Below are 16,712 nucleotides of genomic sequence, written 5' to 3' on the forward strand. Positions count from 1 at the left end.
TCGCAGCCCGCTCCGTCGCGTACGCACCTGGGTCACGTGATAACACAATGCCACGTTCGGCGGGGTCACGTGCCGGGTGCGCTGGCACGCCTGGGCGCACGTACAAAGGCCGGGGTGCGGGGCGGGCTGCCTGGTGCGGGTCTGCAGCGAGCTGAGGCTTCTGCGGCCCCGGTCCCGGCGAGTGCACGGGCTGGAGAGGAGCTGGAGGAGGCCAGGGCAGTGTATGCAGAGCCGGCGCTTGCCCTGGTATCTGTGCCCACCCACGAACGCCTCCTGGAAACACGCTCTCTAGGTGTTGGAGGCCACAAAGAAAACAATTGGGTCGGAACAGAATGAGGTTTAATTCTCATTCTGGAAAACCTAGCAGCGAGCACAAGAAAAGTATAGTTTGGAGAGCATTCAAACAGACCGAAATGATTAATGTTGTAACCAGGCGGTTTTTAAGGCACAAAAGCTTTTCTAAAATAAATCTGTTTCGCCACTGTTGAAGACTGCTACACGCTACAAGAATCCACACCTAATGCAGGCCCTTGAAAGTAGGTCAAGGAAAAAGAACACTATTAAGGATGCTAAAGTAAGAGAACAAGGATGTCAATAAATAAATACCACCAGCATTTTTCCCCTTGGTGCTGCAAACAGGCGACCTTCTAAACCATATTTTTTATTTGCAAGCCGAAAGCAATGAATACTTGGCATTAGAATTGTAGAAGAGGACTGTGTGTTATGTGCACCTTTGTAATCACAGCACTCGAAGGAGGCAGGAGGTTCAGAAGTTCATCCTTGGCTATATAGTATTTTCCTGGTCATACTATATGAGACCCTAAAACAAACAAAATTTTAAAAGTGAAGGGGATAAGAGGTACTTGGAAAATCAAAGTGCTTAACCATAAATTTCAGTATCACGCTAAGAGCAAAACCGATGTTTGGGGGCTGGGGGTGTGACTCAGTTGGTAGAGTACTTGGCTAGAATCGAGGGGCCAGGTTCAGTCCACCGCGCTGCATAAACCAGGCCAAAGGCACACAGCTACATGTTTAATCTAACCACTCCCCAGATGGAAGCAGAAGTAGCTGAAGTTCAGCTATGTATGCTACATAGCCAGTTTCAGGCCAGTAAAAACAAACGAACAAAAAACCCCCACAACCTAATGCTAATGTGAGGCAAGAGGTCTTTCTTACAACTGAACCCTTCACACACAAAAAAAAAAACAATAGAGATAAGATATCTAGTCTATTTTCTGTTATGCTCTGACTGAACTAAATTTTTCTAAGTGTAGTTACCTAAAGTGAAAATTCTTCCTGGCTGTTGGCTCAAGCCGAATAGCAGCACACAGGAAGCTGAAGCCCTGGGTCTCCTGGTTCAGTCCAGCATGGGCTACATGGTAGTACTCTGTCTCAAAAAATAATTTCTGTTGTGGACAGTGGCCTTGTCCGGAAAGTTATACAATAAAATCAGATGTGGCACAAGCCTGTAATTCTTAGTGCTTGGGAGGTGGAAGCGGGAGGACATTAAATGGAAAATGTTCTCTAAATACTATGTTGCCTCGGTGAATTTTTTCTAATACATGTTTTAATATCATGACATAAGATGAACAAGCACAACTAAACCTTTTATGAAAAACAGCATCAGTATCACATATTAACAAAACAGAATCTTCTAATGTTTGCTTATACAAGAGACCAGAAGAGCACTTTGAAAGGCTAAGGACTTCCCCTATTGGATTTAACAGTTGGAAACAACTGAGAAGATGCCAATGAAGCCAGCTCTTTTGTCTTTGCCCAGTGCCTGTAGAAACTCGACCACTGAGTATATCTCGTACCCTCCTTGCTAAAGATTTTTAATTTTGCAGTTTGCTTTCCCAAATTATACATTATTCAGATATTGAAGTGAAGTTTCATTAACTTACGCTATTTTTGGATTCCAGTGAAAAATATAAAAAGATTAGCCAATTACCAGTGACTAGCCAACACACTGGTAAATCCAAGGAATGTAAGATATCAAAGATTATGAGAGTTCATTTTTTCTTCAATTGTAATGAATTATACCACAGTTCATCTACAGGAAGGAAAAAGTGTGTGTGTGTGTGTGTGTGTGTGTGTGTGTGTGTGGAGGGGGAGTGTAGAGAGTAACATCCAAAGTGAAATATGCTTGAATGATGGTTTTTAAATGATTACAAAGAGCCATGGGTTTAGCTTGGTGGTAGAGCACATGCCTGAGGCCCTGATAACGGGGGAGGAGGAGTTACCTAAAAATGTCATTCCTACCATCAGGCCATGATACCCTTACAGCTAAAGAAACTGGATTAGGGACTGGACAGATGGGCTCAGGGGTTAAGAGCATTGCCTGCTTTTCCAGAGGACTAGAGTTGGATTCTCAGCACCAACATGGCTGCTCACAACTGCCTGTGGCTTCAGTTCTACCATATCTGACACCCTCTTCTGGCTGGTGCATGGACATTACTAAATATAAAATAATTTTTTAAGGAAATTGGAATACTAAATTGATTCTGAGCACTAGTACTGCCATATAAATGCAGCTGTACCTTTCACTTTAATCTATTGTCTGCGAATTCTATCTCCCTATTTCTACATCCCTTCCTCATTAGATGTCTGCAAAAATATGTCATCTCCAGAAAGGATAAGGTCTGGGGGTGAGTAATATCAATAGAATTCAATATTTAGCAGGCAGTAGCTGGTGTGAGAAAATTAGAATAGGATAAAATAGTCTCTGTCTTGAAGGAACAGTTCCATGGAAGAGTGACTGATAATTGCAAAACCTACAACACAACAGTGCTCTAACAAGTGCTCTCATGAAATGCATCTAGAATCCAGGTGCAGTAGCAGAGGTCAATAGTCTTGCCCCTCAGGAGATCGAGGCAAAAAGATTTGGAGTGCAAAGTCACTCTCAGTTACATGGCAGGTTCAAGGCCAGCCTGGGTTATAGGAGATTATTATGTTAAAAAGAAAAAGACAAGGCATATTGAGTCAACTAAGAACATCAAATTAGTCTGACGAAAGTGCTTGGGCTCAGCGTCCAACAAATCACTACACAATTGCAGACTTTCTTTTTTAATTAAATGAGAAATAACCATCCATAGTGGCTCAAGAATGTAATCCCAACACTTGGAGGCAGGTGGAGCAGTAATTCACCGCCAGCCTCTGCTTCTTAAGATCCTGTCTCAAAAAGACACAAAGTATCCTTCTTAAGATCCTGTCTCAAAAAGACACAAAGTATCCCTTGACAAGTTGGAGAGCGCAGGAAATCATGTTACCCACGGAGAAGAACCAACAAGCACACTGAATGAAAAATGAGGACACGACGGCTCCTGGGTATGGTGGAGAAGGGACAGAACAGCCAGAGACACCTTGGAGAGTACAGAATAGATCCGGCCATGGGGTGAGGTGGGGCCAAGAGAGAGGACCAAGGGAGACCCGAAACCAAGAGCGCCAAGCGTGGAGCCAAGAGAGCACGCAGTCAAAATGGTTGAGTTACGGAGAAATCAGAAGCTGGGGGAAGCAAAGCAAAGCTCTAGGGCTGGAGATGCTTAGGGTAAGAGGCGGGGAGGGTGTGTGAGAAGTGCTGAGAGGAGCCAAGACTCTGCAACAGGTACTGGCAATGCGACCGCTTTGACATGTTAAATAGGCGTCTCAGTTAGTCATTTGTCTTGGGTTTCTTTGAGACCTAACACACACAACTTACTGTGCCCCTAAGTTTCGTAAGTACCAAACTGCTGTCAGTTCACAGGAACCATCACACACACACACACACACACACACACACACACACACACACACAGTCCAGGGTCCTAGGAGAAATTGGAGACCCATTCCATAAAGTGACAAGCCCCTAGGACCACCAGCCCCTAGGTTTCCGGGGAAAGTACTACAGTCCTTTGCCACAGCGAGGCTGTTACGGGCGTGGTACCACAAGGGCCTTCACCCCCTAGCGCAGTACCGCAGCCACCAGTTACACTTCCGGCCCTTGGGCGGAGCAGGCGTGCTTCCGGGTCGCGCCAGCTCCCCGGCTTCTGCAGTCTGCACCCCAGATCTTACGCACACTCTTCAGGAATTCTTGGAGTGGAGGGGGGGGATGTTTGGGGCCGGTCACACGCAGGCCGCGCAGGTCACCCGGCTCCGGCTGCAACCACGCCGCTGCCATCCCCGTCTGCACCTGGCAGCCCACAGCGCCTGGGCTGGCGCTCGGCGACTCGAGCTGGTGCAGCTTTCCACGCCGCGCTCCGGGTGGAAACGCACGATGGCCGCGGGGCGCGTCCTCCAGAACCGGGAGTGGCAGCAGCTCCCCGCTGTGCGCAGAGGACACCGGGCGGCGTGCGGTGGAGGACTTGGACTGCTTTCTCCCAAGAGCTGGGATGCGTTCCCAGACGGACCGACAGGCAGCCTTGTGGACACGAGGAATGGCGTCTGTCTGGAGTGGATCCAAGACAGTCTGGAGATCTATTGCCGAGACCACTGGCCCATCTGCTAAAAACACATCGCACTCTTCCAGGGAAGACATTTTCCCTGAGAGGCAGAGCAAAGGAATCACATAAAAGTGCTGAAAGCGTAAGCTAGGCACCGGTCGCTTACAGAGATAATGCCAAAGGGCCAGAAACACAAAGCTCACATATAAAAAGGATTAGTTTTAGTCCTTGGGTTCTTTTCAGTGGGGAGAAACAGAGGGAAGATGCTTTATTAATATCTATCTGGATTTTCTTTTTCCTTATGGAAAAAAAAACAAATGGAAAATGAGAAGGAGTAACGATATTTTAAAGGAAAAAAATAGTAGTGTTTTGAGATAGTCTCACTTTGTAGCCAATGCTTGACTCGAACTCACTGGCAGAAAAATTATTCTTTTTTCTCCCCTTACAGTTCTTCACCATCACACTTGCTTTGTGCAGACTGATGATCAAACTCGTGCTTTGTGCACGCTTGGCGAACTCTCTATCAACTAAGCCATAGACTAATTGTTCTAACTTCTTAATCATAAAATAAAGCAAAAAAAAAAAAAAAAAAAAAAACAAGCTCTATAGAGTATCTTCGAATTGGTATGCACCATTTCTCCAAAGAAGCAAAGAGAAATATAGTAAATATTTTTTTTCCTTTCTGCCTACTCTTCTCTTCTCCACACGCTCTGCCTAGTGCACATGCTCTATTATTAGGAGTGACACTCCCAGACTTACAGTTCTAAATTCTAATCACTGTACATCATTTACCTCATCAGGAATATAAAGTATTACTTTTACAGCATCTAGGTTTTTAAAAATAGTAATGTTGAGGTGAAATGAACTTAGAAATGCACAGGTCTCTCATCCTATTTTAGAACATCAATTTACGGAATTTTGTTAATTTTCATGAATCTTACAGACACTTTCTTCAATATAGTAGCAATAATATTTTAATTGGTGACATTTGGGGCATTACTGCCATAATCGCATATTGAACAAGGATCATCCCCAACAAGCACCCTCTATCATACTTCTTTTATTGTTTTACTTTTATTATTCTGCATTATAGATTTTTGCCTGCATAAATATCTGTGTGCTGTGTGTGTGTGTGTGTGTGTGTGTGTGTGTGTGTGTGTGTGTGTGTCACATTGCTGTGAATGCAATGTGGGTGCTGGGAATCGAACCCAGGAAGAGCAGCCTATGCTCTTGGCTGTTGAGCCATCTCTCCAGGCCTCATACTTCTTGTTGTTGTTTCATTTTGCTTCTTGAAGTAGAATCTTACTGTGTAGTGCTGGTTGGACTGAAACTTTTCCATGTACAACTCACTGGCTTCAAACTTGCAGTGATCCTCCTGACCCTGCTTCTAGAGTGTCAGGATCATAAGCGTGGCACATCTTTACAAAATGTCCTCTCACTTTCCATACTTCTCCAATTCTCCCCCTATTGGATCCCTGTTATAACCACGGCTGCTGTGGTGGGGGAAATGTGGGTTCAGTTATCTGCAATCTGAGTAAAGCTGACTTACTTGTTCTGCTTCCTCTTAGGTTCCTCCTCCTTCGAATAACAACTCTGCAAAGCTGGGGAGCTTTGATGAATGGCATACTGTGTTTTTACTTGAGTCAATCAGTTACCTTTTATAGTTAGTTACTCAACTATAGTTGAGCCTCATTCACAAACCTGTAAGCCCTCTAATAGCAGAAACTGTGTTTTATGTCTAGTCTGCTTTCTGTATCATTTGGCAATGACCATGTGTACTTAGTAGTCAATATATATTCTCAGAAATAAATTTAATCCAGTATGTATTGATGTAGTCTGTCATACTTGTCCTCTTAGTTATAAAAAAGTTAGATTCTATAGAAAGAACATTTCCGTTAAACTTCAGGATCTTTCTACAGATGTCTTTAAAATATTTAGGAGACTACGTTTTATTCATAAAATGATCGAAAATAATTTTAAAAAATGTGGTGCTAGGGCTGTAGCCTAAGAACACAGCCCTAGGTTGGATCCCAGTCACTGAAAACCAAACAAACAAAAGCTACACGCAGAAGCATTTTTAAAAGACAAGGTAGCTGCTCAGTTTGCAGTGCAGGAACTTCATTCCTCTGCAAGAGCAGCAAATGCGCTTCACTGCTGAGCCGTCTCTAACACAGTCTCACACCGTAGGTCAGGCTGACTGGAGCTTACTGTGTAGCCTATTCTAAAGAATGTCTTTATTTTAGTGTGTGTGTGTGTGTGTGTGTGTGTGTGTGTGTGTGTGTGTACACAGGTGCTGCCCGAGGAGGACAAAAGTCACAGGATTCTCTGCAGATGGAGTTTCAGGTGGTAGTGAGGTACATGACATGGGTATTAGGAACTGAACTCAGATCCTCTGCAAGAACAGGAAAACACTCTTAACTGATGATTCAACCCTCCAGCCCATGACCTCATTTTTTTAAGGCACTACAGTCAAGTAGAGCTGAATCTCTCGGGTAGGGAGTTAATTAAGTGTTGGAGATTGATTAAACCATTTGGTCTCATTTTCTAATTCTTTATTTGTATTGCAAGTAGTGATATTTTTTTCCAGCGTAAGTTGTTGGGATAGATTGAAATGTGTATATAAAGTACTCAGTACTCAATAGATACCAGTAGTTACTATCAGGTGACTGTTACTCAAAGCAGTCACTTTTACCATGGTAACCTCTAACCCGCCTACCTAGCATTGAATCATGCTCACACTCACACTTTCTTTTCGGTTATATATGCTTGAGTGTTCTACACATGGTTCACTTCTCTAAAATGATTTTTACTTTCTAGTTTGTCTTATAGTTCTTTATTTAATTTCTCTGTCTTAGAATTGATTCTTATACAATCTATTTACCTACTCCTTCAAAGTAGGTTAAGTGAAAATGGAGAAAGCCATTAGCTCGTGTGCAAGGGCTAACCAGACTCTAGAAATCAGTGTATGGAATATCAAACATAAGTCTTTTCCATCAAATACTATAAAGCTTGTGTATAGGATAAGGAATTCAAATCTTTTTCAACCCCCTCCCACAACCTTGTAAGACTTTTATGCAAATATTTCAGTCTCCTCATACCCTGTAAAACCTTTCCTCACACAAAGGTCCACTGCTGTAGTCCAGGAATTGGATGGCCTAGAGCAGTGATCCCGCCCTTTCTTCGTTTTCTGTGCACCAGTTCTTTCCAGACTAGCTAACTGAATTAAGACAATGAGGTCAGACCCCAGCCAATGGAGAAAAGCACAGTCACCGCCCGAGTGCATGAGTTAGAATGAAAAACAAGTGCACTTCCTGTCACAGTGTGTGCTCATCCAGAGTAAAGTTTGCCTTGTCCAGACACTTCCGTTGAAATAGTGCTCTCTTTCTTTGCAACCTCAAACTTATCTTTTTAGGATAGGGGTTAATTTATTCTTCTTTCATGTATTACATCCTGACAGCAGTTTCTCCTCCTTCCATTCCTCCCAATTCCCCTCCTCGCCTCCCTTCTCCCCAATATCCACTCCTCATTTCCCTCCAAAAAAGAGCAGGCCTCCCAGGGATATCAACCAATCACAGCATAACAAGTTACAGTAAGACTAGGCACAAACCCTCTTATCTTGTAAAGCTGTGTTACATTTGTTTATGTTGTGGACTATTATTTTAACTGCGTAAAGATGTATTACATTTGTTTCTGCTGCATTTGTTTAATTATGAAAAGATATATTACTGTTTCACCTTGCCTGCCTAAAGCACCTGATTGGTCTAATAAAAGGATGAATGGCCAATAGCTAGGCAGAGAAAGGATAGGCAGGGCTGGCAGGCAGAGAGAACAAATAGGAGGAGAAATCTAGGCTAGAATAGAATGAGAGGAAGAAGAAGAGAGGAGAGAATGAGGGAGACACCCAGGGCCAGAAGCCAGAGAGCTGGCCAGCCAGATATAGAGGCAGCAGGAAAGTAAGATATACAGAAAGAAAAGATTAAAAGCCCCGAGGCAAAATGCAGATAAAGAGAAATAGGTTAAGTTAAAAGAGCTAGCTAGAAACGAGTCTAAGCTAGGCTGAGCATTCATAACTAATAAGTCTCTGAGTCATGATTTGGGAGCTGGTTGGTGGCCCAAAAGGTAGACTCATCTCAAGGATGGATGAGGCAATTTAATAGGAGGTAACAATTTCAGACAAAAGAGTCTGAAACTCCCACTCCCACTGTTAGGAGTCCCACAAGAACACCAAGCTATACAACCATAACATACATATAAAGGACCTAGCTCAGACCCATACAGGCTCCATGATTGCTGTTTCAGTCTCTGTGAGCCCCTATGAGCCCTGCTTAATTGATTCTGTGGATCATGTTCTCATGGTGTCCTCGACCCCTCTGGTTCCTGAGATCCTTCCTCTCTCTCTTTTACAGGGATCCCCTGGCTCCACCTAATGTTTGGCTGTGGGTCTCTGCATCTGCTCCAATCAGTTGCTGGATGAAACCTCTCTGATGATGCTGGGGCTAGGCTCTGATCTATGATATAGTAGGATATCATTAGGATTCATTTTGTTGACTTTTTTTTTTTCCTTTTGGCCAGTCGTGTCAGGTTCTATCCTAGGTCTCTGAACTCTCCAGCTTCTGGTTCCTGGCCATCTAGGCAGTGTCAGGAGTGGGTTCCCTCTTGTGGCACCGGCCTCTAGTTGGACCTCTTGGTTGGGCACCATTGCCCCAGCACATCTTGCAGGCAGGACAAATTGTAGGTTAAAGGTTCTGTGGCAGGCTGGATGTCCCAGTTGCACCACGGGAAGCCTTGCCTGGTCACAGAAGGTGGCCGGTTCAGGCTCCGTATCCCCCCCATTACTAGGAGTCTTCACTAGGGTCACCCCTGTAGATTCCACGGAGTTTCCACTGCACTAGGTTTCCACATCACTCCCCCTCCAATTCCAGTTGTCTCTCCTTCCATCCCCCCTGCCACTTAATCGCTCCTGTTCCCATCCCCACCCACTCCCAGTCCACACGAAAAATCTATTCTATGTTCCCTTCCCAGGGAGATCCATGCATCCCCTTGTGATTTGTCCTTGTTATTTAACTTCGCTGGGTCTGTGGATTGCAGCATAATTATCATTTACTTAACAGCTAATATTCACTTATAAGTGAGTGCATACCATGTTTGTCTTTCTGGGTCAGAGTTACCTCACTCAGGATGATTTTTTTTCTAATTCCATCCATTTACCTGCAAATTTTATGATTTTTTTCACAGCTGAGTAATACTCCATTTTGTAAATGTACCATATTTTCTTTATCCATTCTTCAGTTAAGGGACATCTAGGTTGTTTCCAGTTTCTGGCTATTATGGATAAAGCTGCTATAAACATAAATGAACAAGTGCTCTTGTGGGAGGATGGAGAAACTCTTGGGTATATGCCCAGGAGTGGTATAGTTATGTCTTCAAGTAGATCAATTCCCAATTTTCTGAGGAGCGGCCATATTGATTTCCAGAGCGACTGTACAAGTTTGCACTCCCACCAGCAATGGAGGAGTGTTCCCTTTGCTCCACATCCTCTCCAGCATGAGCTGTCACTTGTGTTTTTGATCTTGGCCATTCAGACAGGAGTAAGGATGGAATCTCAAAGTAGTTTAGATTTGCATTTGATGGGAGAATTCCCACAGAGCTACAATCAGTTGGACTTGGAGTGTTAGCACCTAACTTTGTTCTGCCTTTTGTGGTTGCTACCTCCTGTCTCTTCTGTTGGCAGTCTTATTTGAGAGCTTTTCTAGGGGATTAAAGCCTATGCAAACTTAGTTTAAGAACAACCCAGAACACTGTGGTATTCTTTACTGAGAATTTGCATTTGGCATTGTCCCTCTGGGGGGCTTAGACAGGAAGCTTTGGTATAGGAATTGACTTGCTAAGGGTGTGAATTGTATAACAATAAAAGGGCCCTTAGAGAGAAATCGGCACTGTAGCTGGGAAAGGCTAAAGATTCATCCTCTTCTGTACTCCCTTCCATGGACCCGTGTGAACCTACATCCACACCGGATATACAACATGCGTTTCCCTGATAGCTAAGGATGTTGAACATTTAAGTGTTTCTCAGCCATTTGAGATTCCTCTATTGATATGTACCCCAATTTGTAATTGGAATATTTGGTTTTCTGATATCTAGTTTCTTGAGTTCTTTATATATTTTGGATATTAATCTTCTATTGGATGTGGAGTTGGTCAAAATCTTTCCCCATTTTATAGGCTGCCACTTTGTTCAAATGACAGTGTCCTTTGCCTTACAGAAGCTTATCAGTTTCATGAAGCCCCATTTATTAATTGTTGATCTTAGTGTCTATGCTAATGGTGTTTTGCTCAGAAAGTCTTCTCCTGTGCCAATGAGTTCAAGGCTTTTTCCCATTTTCTCTTCTATCAAGTCCAGTGTATCTGGCTTTATGTTGAGGTCTTTGATCTGCTTAGACTTGAGTTTTGTGCAGAGTGATAAGTATGGATCTATTTGCATTCTTCTACATATAGTCGTCCAGTTAGATCAGCACCATTTGTTGAGGATGCTTTCTTTTTTCCCTTATGTTTTTCTGGCTTCTTTATCAAAAATCAGGTGTCCACAGGTGTATGGATTTACATCTGGGTCTTCAATTCAATTCCATTGATCAATGTGTCTGTTTTTAATGCCAATATCACAAAGTTTTTATTATTATAGCTCTGCAGTACAGCTTGAAATCAGGGAAGGTGATACCTCTGGAACATCTGTTATTGTTCAGGATTATTTTAGCTATCCTGGGATATTTTGTCCATATAAAGTTGAGTGTTGTTCTTTCAAGGTCTTAAAGAACTGTGTTGGAATTTTGATGGGGATTGCATTGAATCTGTAGATTGCTTTTGGCAGGATGGCCATTTTTACTGTTACCCCTACTGATCCGTGAACGTGGGAGATCTTTTTATCTCCTGATATCTTCTTCAATTTATTTCTTCACAGACTTGAAGTTTTTCTCATACAAGTCTTTCACTTGCTTGGTTAGAGTACTTTGACTTCTTCCTTCCAATTTGTATCCCCTTGATCTTCTTCAGTTGTCTTATTGTTCTAGCTAGAACTTCAAGTGCTATATTAAATAGATAGGGAGAGAGTGGACAGCCTTGTCTTGTTCCTGCTTTTAGTGGAATTTTTTTTGTTTCTCTCCATTTGATGTTGGCAATTCGATTGCTATAAATTGCCTTTATTAGATTTAGGTATGTCCCTTGTATCCCTAACCTCTTCAAGATTTTTATCATGAAGGGGTATTGGATTTTGTCAACGTTTTTTTTTTCAGCATCTAATGAGGTGATCATCTGATTTTCATATGTCGAACTCTCTCTGTATCTCTGACATGAAGCCTACTTGATCATAGTGAATGATCTTTTTGATGTGTTCTTGGATTTGGTTTTCAAGTATTTTATTGAGTATTTTTTGCATCCATGTTCATAAGGGAAATTGGTCTGTAATTATTTTTCTTTGTTGAATCTTTGTGTGGCTTGGGTATCAGAGTGACTGTGGTCTCACGAAATGTGTTGGCAATGTTCCTTCTGTTTCTGTTTTGTGGAATAATTTGAGGATAATTGGTGTTAGCTCTTCTTCGAGAGTCTGGTAGAATTCTGTGTTAAACCCGTCTGGTTCTGGGCCTTTTTTGGGTGGGGGAGACTTTTAATGACTGCTTCTATTTCCTTAGGGGTTATAGGTGTATATATATTGTTTATCTAATCTTAATTTAACTTTGGTAAGTGGCATTTATCGAGACTATTGTCCATTTCTTGTAGATTTTTCCAATTTTGTGGAGTACTAGTTTTTAAAGTATGACCTAATGATTCTTTGGATTTCCTTGGTGTCTGTTGTTATGTCTACCTTTTCGTTTCTGATTTTTGTTAAGTTGGATATTCTTTCTCTAACTTTTAGTTAGTTTGGATAAGAGTTTGTCTATCTTGTTGATTTTCTCAAAGAACCAACTCTTTGTTTCATTGATTCTTTGTATTGTTCTCTTTGTTTCTATTTTATTGATTTCAGCCCTCAGTTTGATTATTTACTGCTATCTACTCCTCTCGGGTACACTTGCTTCTTTTTGTTCTAGAGCTTTTAGGTGTGCTGTTAAGTTGCTAGTATGAGATCTTTGCAATTTCTTTATGTAGGCACTTAGTGCTATGAACTTTCCTCTTAGCACCACTTTCATTGTGTCCCATGAGTTTGTGTATGTTGTGCATTCATTTTCATTGAATTCTAGGAAGTCTTTAATTTCTTTCTTTCTCTCTCTCTTTCTCTTTCTTTCTTTCTTTCTTTCTTTCTTTCTTTCTTTCTTTCTTTCTTTCTTTCTTTCTTTCTTTCTTTCTTTCTTTCTTTCTTTCTCCCTTGACCCAGCAGTCATTCAGTGGTGAGTTGTTCAGTTTCCATGAGTTTGTAGTCTTCCTGGTATTTCTGTCGCTGTTGATACTCAGCTTTAATCTCTGGTAGTCTGATAGGATGCAGGGGGTATTTTAATCTTCTTGTATTTGCTGAGACTTGCTTTGTGACCCAGTATGTGGTCAATTTTGGAGAAAGTTCTGTGAGGTGCTGAGAAGATGGTTTATTCTTTTGTTTTTGGATGAGATGTTCAATAGATAACTGTTACGTTCATTTGCTTTATAACTGCTGTTAGCACCAGTGTTTCTCTGTTTAGTCCTTGTCTGGATGACTGTTTATGGTGGTATTTTATTTGTACTGAAATGTGATTTTAATTGTATGTTAATAAATAAAGTTGCCCGGAGGTCAGAGCTATTAGAGCCATAGCAAGAGCGTGGAGGTGGTGACGCATGCCTTTAATCCCAGCACTTGGTAGACAGAGCTAGGTAGATCTCTGTATGTAAAAGGATACAGCCAGCATTGGAGACACACACCTTTAATCTCAATCCCAACCATAGAAGACCTGAAAGTCTCTACAGACAGGCAGTGAGGAGGCAGTCATGTGTTTGGGTTTACAACCAATGAGAAGGCAGAATCGAAAGTCTTTATAAAGACAAACACACAGGAAGTAGGTCCCTTTCGGAGAGCTCTCTTGGCTGAAGCAGGAAGGGTAAGGCTCTTAGTTCTGACCTCTTGGCTTTCTTCTCTGAATCGGCTCTGTGTTTCTTATTTAATAAGACGGTTGGTTGCATCTACAACTGTTCATTGGTGAGAGTGGGGTGTTGAAGTCTCCCACTATTATTGAGGGGGTCCCATGTGTGATTTAAGCTTTAGTAATGTTTCCTTTACAAGTGTGGGTGCTCTTGTGTTTGGGGCCTAGATGTTAAGAACTGAAACATCCAGTGGAAACACCCTGGAATCTAGGAGAGTGACCCCTAGTAAAATCTCCTAGTAATGGGAGGGACAGATACAGAGTTGTAACCAGCCATCTTCTATATCCAGGAAAGGCTCCCAGCAGCAAGACTGGAGTCGATGCAGAGAACCACAGCCAAAACACTAGGCAAAGCCAGGGGAACCCCACAGAAGAGGAAGAGGAAGGATTGTAGGAGACAGAGGAGTTGAGGACACCATGAAAACACGGTCCACAGAATCAACTAACCAGAGCTCATAGGGGCTCACAGACACTGAAGCGACAATCACAACCTGTAAGGGTCTGTGCTGGATCCTCTGTATGTATGTTGTGGTCATATAGTTTGGTGTTCTTGTGGGAACTCCTAAGAGCAGGAGTGGGAGGGGGGCTATCTGTGATGCCTTTGCCTGTGCATAGGACCCTTATCCTCTTATTGGATTGCCTCGTCTAGCCTTGATATGAGTGTTTGTGCCTAGTCTTATTGTAATTTTTATTCCGTGTTTGGTTATGTCCCTGGGAGGCCTACTCTTTTTTTTTTTTTTTTTTTTTTTTGAAGAGAAATAGAGGAGGAGTAGACCTGAGGGAGAGGGGAGGTGATGGTGGGCCTGGGATGAGTGGAAGGAAGGGAAACTGCAGTTGGAGTATAACATGTAAAGAATAAAAATAAAAAATATTGAAACATCATCTTGGTGGATTTTTCCTTTGATGAATATGAAGTGTTCTTCTCTTTTGACTAATTTTGTTTTGAAGTCTATGTTGTTAAATATTAGAATGGCTAGACCAGGTTGCTTCTTAGGTCCATTTGCTTGAAAAATATTTTTCCAACCCTTTACTCTGAGGTAATGTCTGTCTTTGATGTTGAGATGTTTTTCTTGTATAGAGCAGAAGGATGGATCATGTTTTCACAGCCATTCTGTTAGTCTGTTTCTTTTCATTGGGGAATTGAGTCCATTGATATTGAGAGGTATCAATGACCAATGGTTTGTTGGGTTTTTTTGTTTTTGTTTTTGTTGTTGTTTTTGTTTGTTTTCTTCCAAGACAGAGTTTCTCTGTGTAACCCTGGCTGTCCTGGAGCTTGCTCTGTAGACCATGTTGGCCTCAAACTCAGAGATCTGCCTGCCTCTGTTTCTCAAGTGCTGAGATTAAAGGTGTGTGCCACCACTGCCTGGCAACCAATAATTGTTAATTCCTGTTATTTTGTTGTTGTTGTTGGTGGTGGTGGTAGTGTGTGTGGGAGGGTGTTGGTGGGTGTGTGGGTGTCCCTTCTTTTTTTTTTACTTTAGAAATGGTTTTATTTATGCACAAATAATAAGCAACATTCTATCCATAAATTCTATTTTCCAAAAATAATTGTTTGTTTAAGAAAATCAAAAATGCTGGGTGTGATGGTGTACACCTTTAATCCCAGCACTCAGGAGGCAGAAACAGGTGGATCTCTGAGTTTAAGGCATCCTGGTCTACATAGTGAGTTTCAGGACAGCCAGAGCTACATAATATGAGAGACTCTGTCTCAAAAAACCGAAAAAGAAAACCACATAATAAATTTTAAAAGGCACCAATATTCTTCTGCTTCTAGACCATTGCTGGGCTGGAGAGAATTGGAGGGGAGGGGTGTTGGGCCAGAAGTCACAACTTGGAATTGAGCATTCTCCAAAGCAGTAAGAAGGTACCATTCTGGCAAAGTTTATTCAACCACGTCCCACCCCCACCCTCACAGGCCGCCTATTGGAATGGCTGAAGCGGGGTGGACAGCCCAGCCTAATTCATCTGCCTTGTAGCATTGTATGCCTCCAGCATGCAACTCTAAGAAGCTACTAAGGAGACTAAAGCAAAGCAAGAGACTGAGGTTGTCCTGAGAATGGTTAGTTCCTTGTTGTGACCTCTGCTTCAATGATGTTAAACAGACTCTCCTAGTGCAAGGAAAATATTACATCGTGGCAGATTTCACACTAGCAAGACAGTCAGCACAGAAATGTTGCCTGGTGCCATTAAGCAACAACTCAAACCATGGTATGCCCAGAGTTTGTGCCTTCATCTTCACACAAACCTTTGTGTTTATGTGAGCATAGCACGGTGACGCAGAACATTGAGCTAAGATCTAACACCCACGACGGATGCTTTTACAGTCTGCAATATAAGAGGGAAGCTCGTGAATCACCTTTGTCTGAGGGACCTTACATAACCAATCAGTAACTTAGGGATCGACAGTCTCCACTGGTTTCCAGTGTGTCCAGGGCTGGTTGCAGGAGGCACCGTTAGGAAGCATCCTCCATGTCCACATCCTCCTGCAACTGCTGGACCATTTTTTCTTCCAGCTGCTTTCCTTTGCCTGCAAGAGGAGCCCGGATAAGATGGATGCTCTGCTTGACTTCTTCGATGTCCTGAACCTTCTGTAGCTCTTTGTTTTTCTTCAACCTGTTCATTATAAACTTAGCCTGGCGTTTCTGCTTGATCTCTTCAGCCCTCTTCATTGCATCCATGGTTTTACTCCAGAGCTCTCGCTGGTATTTCACAGGTTCATTTCTACGTTTTTCAAATTCAAATGAGTTGTCCACGGTGAGCTCCTTGCCAGCTGCTTTCCGGAAGGCTTTAGTCCACCTGACCTTGCGTGGGTTCCGCTTCTTCTTGAAGTTTTTATGACACTTGGATTTGCAGAATCGGAACACCTTGCAGTCGTTGCGGACGAACATCATGCCGTGGCCCGGGTAGATGAGCCCGGAACAGAAGTAACGTTTCTGGATCCTCATGTGGACTCCGCGTGGGACCCACTTCCTAGGCGCCGAGCTGAAGAGCGGGTGTCCCTTCTTTTGGTTTTGCTGGTGCGGAATTATTGATTACCTGTGTTTTCTTAGGTGTAGTTAATCTCTTTGGTTCAGCGTTTTCCCTCTAGTACCCTCTGTAGGGCTGAGTTTGTGGATAGATACTGTTATATTTTATTTTGTCATGGAATATCTTTTTTTGTCCATCTATGGTGACTGAAAATTTTGCTGGGTACATTAGT

At 42.5% G+C, this 16,712-nt stretch overlaps 1 protein-coding gene across 1 annotated transcript; it reads right to left on the reverse strand.

Annotated features, from left to right (window-relative positions):
• Positions 1-15,879: 15,879 nt before the first annotated feature.
• On the reverse strand, positions 15,880-16,458 carry LOC131904650 (probable ribosome biogenesis protein RLP24). Its single transcript, XM_059255714.1, has one exon. It carries the CDS (start codon positions 16,456-16,458, stop codon positions 15,967-15,969), a length of 492 nt encoding a protein of 163 aa, XP_059111697.1. The 3' UTR covers positions 15,880-15,966.
• Positions 16,459-16,712: the final 254 nt, after the last annotated feature.

Source organism: Peromyscus eremicus, chromosome 2 (assembly GCF_949786415.1).
Source record: "Peromyscus eremicus chromosome 2, PerEre_H2_v1, whole genome shotgun sequence".
Classification (NCBI taxonomy): Eukaryota; Metazoa; Chordata; class Mammalia; order Rodentia; family Cricetidae; genus Peromyscus; species Peromyscus eremicus.

What these genes read in the sequence shown, in the direction of transcription:
- LOC131904650 (XM_059255714.1), bottom strand. Translation starts at nt 16,458, where the DNA reads ATGAGGATCCAGAAACGTTACTTCTGTTCCGGGCTCATCTACCCGGGC.